The 8433-nt window shown below is 40.2% G+C and overlaps 1 protein-coding gene across 6 annotated transcripts in view; it reads right to left on the bottom strand.

Annotated features, from left to right (window-relative positions):
• Positions 1-726: 726 nt before the first annotated feature.
• Positions 727-8433, bottom strand: part of Traf3ip1 (TRAF3 interacting protein 1) — a 55727-nt gene continuing 48020 nt past the window's right edge. For all 6 annotated transcript variants that reach the window (XM_074072141.1, XM_074072139.1, XM_074072140.1 and 3 more), the window contains 2 exons: positions 4541-4764; positions 727-2908 (listed from right to left, as the gene is read on the bottom strand). In XM_074072141.1, the coding sequence (XP_073928242.1) occupies positions 2743-2908; positions 4541-4764 (390 nt within the window). In that variant the 3' untranslated portion in view covers positions 727-2742. The remainder of the gene's footprint in view (positions 2909-4540; positions 4765-8433) is intronic.

The following is an 8433-nucleotide window of genomic DNA, read 5'->3' as shown; positions in this document are numbered from 1 at the left end:
TGTACTTTTTTGAAATTTCTTTTTCTTACCAGAAAGATCAATTTTCTTGGTTTAAGAAATGGATCATATATTTGGAACTCAGCTACAAACATAATCTTTTCCTTCAGAAGCTCTACCCCTTGAGCTACATCTCCAGCCCTGCAAAATAGTTTCAAAATCAAGTTTCAGGGCTGGTAGAGTGGCTCAAGTGGTAGAGCGCCTGCCTAGCAAGCATGATGTCCCAAGTTTAGAAAAACATTTAAATTTCTTTTCTCTTGCTGAGTTAAAAAAAAGTGAGTTCTCCCCCAACTCCCTTTTATGCCAATATACATGACAAGCAAAAGGGACCTGATTGGAGCTTCACCTCTACCTAACGTACAGCTTAAACAAATTATGCTTACCAAAACACCTGGAAGACTGGGACATGGTCCAAGTGGAAGAAAAATACTTGCCTAGCAGTGTGAGACCCGGGGTTCAATCCTCAGTACTGCCAAAAACAAAACAAAACAAAAAAAAACCTGGAAAAACATAAAACTTTTCCCCTCTGCAGTACTTGTCAGTCAGTTGTTCAGGGCAGCCCAGAATCATTTCGGGGGCTTGTTAATACATCAACTAGAGTCCCACACCAGTCCAAATCCTAAACCAAACCCTCAGTTCACGAAGGGCTCCTTTTGTCTTCACAGATTTAAGTCACTATTCTTTTTTTTTTTAGGTTACTGAGAAGAAAAACACGTGTCAATATCAAAGTAGGAAGCCTGAATTTTAGTCTTGAACTATTTTTCCCAAACTCTTACACATTTCCTTTGAACATAAATCACTGTAGGCTGAATGTATAAATTCAAATTCCTCAAGTGTGACTCCAGCATTCTTTGAAAACTTATAAGCCGTAGCAGAGGAAAATATTTAAGAATTCCATATGAATATTTTCTCAAAATATTAAATAGGAATAGGATTTAATTAGTCCAGTATAAAGTACAGTAGTAATCACATGTAAAGGCCTTAAAAAAGCTTCATAAATGATCTTAAAATTCCTGGTAAATGCTTACCTATCCAATAAAACTTCAATTAATACAGGAAAGGGGTGTCACAATATGAAAAGATGTACTTCCGTGCACACATGTGAAAATCAAAATCTAAATACTCATGGTTTTCCACGTGTGAACTGAATTGCACAATCCATACACTTATAGAAAAAATAGGTGATTATTTTTAATGATTTACATATAAAAGAAAAATAAACTTTATGATACAATTTGGTAGACTACTTCATACAAAATTTGACTCACATATAATGTATGTAATTTTGCAACACAAAAAATCTATTCATATGTACAAATTCACAAAAGGCATGCATCTTAACTTGAAGCAAAACAGTGCACTTAGGGTATGGCTAAGTCATTCAATTTAGTAGAAAAGAGATTATAAGCATACTAAGAACTAGTTAACTAATAATCTTCCCCTCCCCCAAAACTGTTTCATACAATCTTACAAATGGAACTGTCTGGTACACTTCTAAAAGCAAAGATACCCAGGGCATCTGCAGGCAGGTCTCCATAACCAGCCCCTGCACTCTCGGCCTGGGGAGCCCTGTCACTAACCCACTAAGGGTTTACTTTGAACTGTACCAAGGAAAACCAGACCATGCCATTTGTATGATCTGTAAAGAAGCAACTTTCTCATCTTAACATGGCACTAGGTTTGCACAATAAACGTTACCTAGAAACAGAAGGGTCAGGATCCAGACCTTAAGCCCGTAAGTATCTCTCCAAATACAATGAAATCCTTTATACAATAACTTAAGACCTGAGTAAGTATTTACAATATTATATGCAACTTAAAAAGCTAAGTATAAACCATGTGTTTTTTTTTACAATCCCTAAACTTTGCTTTAAAAAACAGTTTTCAAAAAATGGATAAAATCTATAAATCAGTACAGCCTTCCAGGTCTTCCTTATTTGGTTTCTCCCAAGCTACCTATCTCTTAGATGCACACACCTATACAAAGAAAAAAAAATGATGTCACTTCCTCATTCGGCAAGACCCTCTTCTTAAAGACACTCCAGGGGGCTCAGTCACTATCCATCTGGAGACAACACAGGGGCAAAATTTTGAAGAAAGTGAGGAGGTAGCCTATGACAACTTCATGTCAGACAATACCCATAAAGGCCAGACTGAAATCTCACTTGTCAATGTATGAAGGTCAAGGGCTAGACATGCAAGCAAAAGATAAGAGGAACCAATAAGAAAATTACATAAAGAAGTATATACAATTATAAAAGGGAAGGGGGAACAACCCTAAACAGTTGACATCTACCTTATAAGGATGCAAGCTGAAATTAACCCTGTTCAAATTGAAATTTAACCTATAATTTCATCATTTCCAGACCTCATTCCCCTATAAAGTGCCTATCAAAAAGCACACAGCGATGCTGAGGTGTGAAGTCCTTTCAGAAGGCTAAAGGGCTGCCGTTTCCTCGGTGGGTGCCACCACTAACCTGCTAGCGAATCCTGGCACAGGATTAGACAGACTGCAGCAGAAACACAGAGAACAGGCTTGCAGAAACAAATCTCAGAGGCATTTTGAAGAGCTATTTATAACTAGCAAGAATTTCAGGTCTTTTTAATTTCAGCTCAGTTTTAAAGCTCTAAAACTAAGCTGGACAGTGGTACTAACACAGTCTGTTTTCTCAGCAAACTGAACTGATTGAGAGCAATGGTTTCCTATCTTCCTTCAATGTTAACACTCTCTGAAATGCTGAATATTCACCTTCGTGATGTCAAATTGATACTGTACACCATTTTCTGAATTTTTTCCTCATTCCTGAGGATGTTGGCCTTCACAGCACAGATCTTGTCTTGCTGGTCTTTAATCAGCTGCTCCAGCTCAGCCAGCTCAGCCTTCAGGGGCTCCACGGCACAGTCTGTGACACTGACAGGAAACACAACCAGCAGTTCATCAATCTCCTGATGGTTTTATTTTTGTTTATTAAAACATCAAAATACAACAAAAGTAAGTTCATTTCAAGAAAAATAACAAAATACAAGCCTCCCACAGTACTGACATAAAGGACCAAGCCACTCACACCTGACCAAATCTATTTCATGTTTCCACAATCCTTGGCACACAATTAAGTGTGAAGTTAAATAACGAGATTTGTTTTAAAAGAGGCTAACATTTCTTCAATGATAGGCTTAAAATCCTTAAATTATATGGGAAACAGAGCCCAGGGACAGCAAGGAAGTAAGCAGCAATGTACCCGTGGATGCGGTCTGAACCAGCCCTCCTCACCAGAGGACACCTCACCTCAGAAACAGACTCACTGCTCTAGGAGGGTCTTCTGGCCACCCAGGTGTCTCTGGCTCATTTGCTCAACACAGTGACAGGTTGACCTTTTAATTGTTGGGCTAAATACTGGGACAACTTTACTTTGGAAAGCTAAAGTAAAAATTAACCATTCCCTTTAGGCTTCTAAAGCCTAAAATACAAACTATAACACAAAACAAAGAACAATGGTTTCCAATCTTTGTAGTAATAAAGCAGCATAGGTGAGGTAAGGAAGAAATGTCTGGGGTGATGCTTTTCAATACTTCAAATCAAAATGCAAGAAGCGATAACCAGTTTCCGTGCTACAACAGGCACTGAAAAGTGCTTGCTGATTTTCTAGCTTCCTTCATACTGTACATTTTAAATTTAAGGGGCGTTTTTAAGGAATAAGCAGTTAATAAGAGTAAAAATTTATTACAATATAGCTTTTAATTATATGGACTCATAGTCCATATATGTAAATGATTTTCTGAAAAAAAAATCAAAGACTGATATAATTACATGCTTCCAGATTCACTAATCATAAATATATCAAATACTTCCCTAAAACAAGTCTCACTTTTTAGTGGCAATATATTTCTTTTAAAGTCACAATTTTAAATGAGTTAATCAGTATTTCTTTTGCAGTAAAAAATTACTTTCAAGTTATAACTGATTACACAACTTTAGGGATTGTGATAAGATACACGAAAAAAATGGTATCCAAACTGCAAAGTTCTTTGTATTTTTTAATGTTCAAATCTATTTTGTCTTTGAACAACAACTCCCTATCTTTCCTAACTGTACCAAGAAATACTGGCTGTGCTAAATGAAGAAATACCAGTTCTCCTTTGGGGGAGGAGGTAAAAAAGGACAGGATGGGGGGCAGTGAGATTGGGCTACTGGGCAGTGCCCCTTTCTCCCCCAATCTACCTCCTTCCCACACCCAACCCCTGCTCCTTCTGCAGCTCCCCCACCTCTCCTCCTCTGCTCCTTCTGCAGGGCCTGCCCGCCCTCACCTCTGCTCCTTCTGCAGGGCCTGCCCGCCCTCACCTCTGCTCCTTCTGCAGGGCCTGCCCGCCCTCACCTCTGCTCCTTCTGCAGGGCCTGCCGGCCCTCACCTCTGCTCCTTCTGCAGGGCCTGCCCGCCCTCACCTCTGCTCCTTCTGCAGGGCCTGCCGGCCCTCACCTCTGCTCCTTCTGCAGGGCCTGCCCGCCCTCACCTCTGCTCCTTCTGCAGGTCCTGCCCGCCCTCACCTCTGCTCCTTCTGCAGGGCCTCTGCATGCTGCTTGTTCTCACTGTGCCACAGCTGCAGCTCATTCTGCATGGCATCCACATCCTCCTGAATGTAGTCCATGGTCCTGCCCAGGGGAAGTGCGCTCTTGCACAGAGTCTGGACAGAGACGCGGAGCTTCTCTATCTCCTTAGAAACGATGTCCTTCTCCTTCTTCCATGCCGACTCAAAGACGAGCGATTTCTCCTTCCGTTGAAGAAACCAGGAAGAAAAAAAGCATCTTCAGTCCTAAGGCAGGGCAGGAGTTTGCTAGGCACACTGCCAGAGCTGGTCAAAAGGCACAGGATGGGGACAGTTTCATTCTGATAACATGGGAATAGCATCACCATATATGTGAGGTGCCTGGTGCCATGGGAGCACACAAGCCGGGGGCGGGGGGCTGGGCCTTCCCTTCTCAAAGGGTATAGGGGTCCATCTTTATCTAGAAATGTATCTGAAGGTCAAATTCTATGCAATAAGATCTAGTTCACAACTGACCAGAAAATATTACAAGAGCTTAGTGATGGGTGATTTTCCAAAACAAACTGGCAGTGAGGGTACCTGACCCTACAATACTCCAAAGAATCACCTTTGCATCCCAAATGACTCCTCCTTGCCAGAAGGCAGGAGGAAAGTAATCCAAAAGCAAGGAGAAAACTGGAGACATGGGAGTGAAGGAAGGGGGAGTCTGAGGAGGGCCCAGCCACAGCCCCATATAAGCAGAGGGCCAGGCTTGTTTGGCTGGACTGCTGGCTGGTCTGAGGTATGGCCTTGGTGGAGCTGGAGAGTGGGGGTTCATGCAGCAGCAAGTAAAGGAGGTGAGCATATGGAGACCAACAGAGAACTTCATTCATTCAGTGCCAAGAGTTCTTGGGCTCTCTCACAAGCACTGTCTAGAATTCTCTTCATATGAGCTTTTATCACAGACATCTCTGCTTCAAAACTTGACATAACTTGACAAGAATGAATAAGAACTTTGGCTTAGGAGACTGTTCCCCTTCTTTAGGAAGCCCCCTAGACATCCTCTGCCCCCACTCAAGACTGGCTCAGCAGGCCTTGATTCCCCATTCACAGGTTGGGTTGAATACATTAATATACAGTGAATCAAAGTACTTCTAAATCTGGCTTCAGACTATAGGCTCCAGCAGGGGGAACCCCATGTCTGGCTCTGTTGTGGCCTATATAATGAACAAATCACGTGAATTAATGAATGAGCTATCATGAGTCTAGCTCCACTACTTACTGTGGACACACTTGGGCAAGCAAAGAAAATCCAAAGCTTGATGACACACAGAAAAGGTTTTAAAACACAACTAGAAGTACAAGGTAAAATTCATGGAACTAAAGAGCACGTTCAGTAAGGTTGTAGGATACAAGATAACCATAACATCAATTGTATTCAAAATACTAGCAATGAACACTGAAATTTAAAATTCAATGTCATTTATAATTTCTCAATAAGAAAAATAACTAGATATAAATCTAACAGAACATGTACAGGTTTGTGTACTGAAAAGTGCACAATACAAACGAAGGAAATCTAAATAAATGGAAAGATATACTATGTTCATGGATTGGCTGGCTCAATTCTTCCCAAGCTGATATACAAGTTTAATGAAAATTCCAGCCAAAAATTTTAATAGACAAGATTATACTAAAATTTATATGGAAAGGCAAAGGAACCAAACTAGTTTAAATATTTTTGAAAAAGAATAAACACAGAAAAATCAGTCTTCCCAGTTTCAAAACTTTATATAGCTACAGTAATCAAGACAGATAAGACACATAAACAATGGAACAGAAAAGAGCAGAAAATCTAAAAATAGACCCACACAAGCATGTTCAACAGATCTTTGACAAAGGTGTGAGGGCAATTAAATAGTGCTGGAGCAATTAGACTTCTCTGAGGGGAAAAAAGAACCATATCCTAATATACCTTAAACAAAAATTAACTCAAAATGGATCAGGGATTCAAATAATAAAAGCATAAGCTGATAAAATCTTTGAGAGCTAGGGCTAGGTAGAGTTCTTAAAATTGATACCCTAAGCATGTCTCATAAAAAGAAAATGTGATGAACTGTATTTTATCAACATTTAAAGTATTTGCTCTGCAAACAATCCTGCTAAAAAGCTGAAAAGACAAGTTCAGGAGCGGAAATATGTTCAAGCCTTGTACATGACCTAGTATCTAATATCTAAAAAATATAAAGAACTCTCAAAACTCAGTAGCAAAAAGTAAATAAGCCAATTAGAAAGTGGGCAGTAAACACAAAGTCATTTCACTGAAGAGGACATGCAGATGGTCAACAAACACATGAAAATATGTTCAAAGCACTATCTATTTAAGAAGTGCACATTCAAACCACAAGAAGATATTACACCGTAAGTACCATAATGCCTAAGATGAAAAACAGTGACAACACCAAATGCTGATTAGGAGAAACTGGGTCACTTATAATTGCTGCTGGGAATATAAAAATGATGTAGCTACTCAGAAAAAATGTTTGGCAGTTTCTTTAAAACAAAAACTAAGCATGCATCTACCAGGGGTATGGTTTAGATCTAAAATTGACCCCTAAAGGCTCGTGTGTTAAGGGCTTAGGTGCCAGCCAATGAGTTTTTGAGAGGTGATTAAGATCATGAGGCTAACTTCCTCAGTGGGTTAATCCATGGGTGAATTCATAGCTGGATGGCCTACTAGGAGGTGGGACCTGGTTGGAAAGTAGGACCTGAGAGAGTGCTTTAGAAGGTACATCTTTTACCAGGAACTTCTCTCTCCCTCTCTCCCTCCCTCCTTTCCTCCCTTCCCCTCCCCCTCCCCATCATGGTCACCATGAGGTGAGCAGTTCTATCCAGCTACATACTCTCCACTATCATGTTTACAAGCCCACAGCAATGGAGCCAGCTGATCATGGACTGAACCTCTAAACCATGAGTCAAAATAAATCTTTCCCCCTTTAAGTTGTTTTTCATAGGGATTTTGTTACAGTGATAGAAAACTGGCTAAGACACATACAATCCATCAGTTAAATTCCTGGGCATTTACCCAAGAAAGTAAAACTTATGTTCACATGAAAAAAACTTTACACAAATATTTACACACACTTTTTATTCATAGATGCTGCAAGCTGTTGTCCTTAATGGATTGAATAAACTAGCACATCCATACCATGGAAAAGTACCCAGCAACAGAAAGGACTATCAATATACACAGCAGCCTGGACAACTCTCAGAATTATGCTGAGTGAAAAAGGCACCAAGCTGCTTGATCCTTTTTTTTTTTTTTTTTTTGAGGGAATGGGGTTTGAACTCAAAGCTTCAGGCTTGCAAAGCAGGCACTCTTCAGTCCATTTTGTTCTGGTTATTTCAGAGATAGGGTCTCAAGAACTATTTGACAAGGCTGGCCTCAAACCACAACCCTGCCGATCTCAGCCTCCCAAGTAGCTAGGATTACAAGTGTGAGCCACCATTGCCTGCTTGATTCATCCTATATAGCATGCTTGAAAAGACAAAGTCATAGAACTGGAGAACACACTGGAGGCTGCCAGGGGTGAAGGACAGGAGGGAAGGCTATAACAGGGTCTTGATTACCCCTGCCAATACAGCGGTTATGAAGGTGCACCACAGTCTTGCACAATGATACCACAGGCAAAGGGGAAGGTAGACAGCACATCTCTAGTGTTTTTTCCAAATGCAAAAGAATCTATGGTTACAGATGCAAAATAAAACGCTTACTCAAGAAGTAATGGCTATCTAAATGCCTTTAAATTAAAATGCTAACTGTCTACAATACAATAATAAACTAATTCCCAAGGGGAAAGTGTACTGTTTTCATTTTACACAAATCAGAAAATCCCTTAACGATCTGGATGGCAA

This window comes from Castor canadensis, chromosome 4, assembly GCF_047511655.1.
Source record: "Castor canadensis chromosome 4, mCasCan1.hap1v2, whole genome shotgun sequence".
Classification (NCBI taxonomy): domain Eukaryota; kingdom Metazoa; phylum Chordata; class Mammalia; order Rodentia; family Castoridae; genus Castor; species Castor canadensis.
The sequence above is the reverse complement of the archived record's forward strand: the minus strand, read 5'-3'. Positions and strand labels throughout refer to the sequence as shown.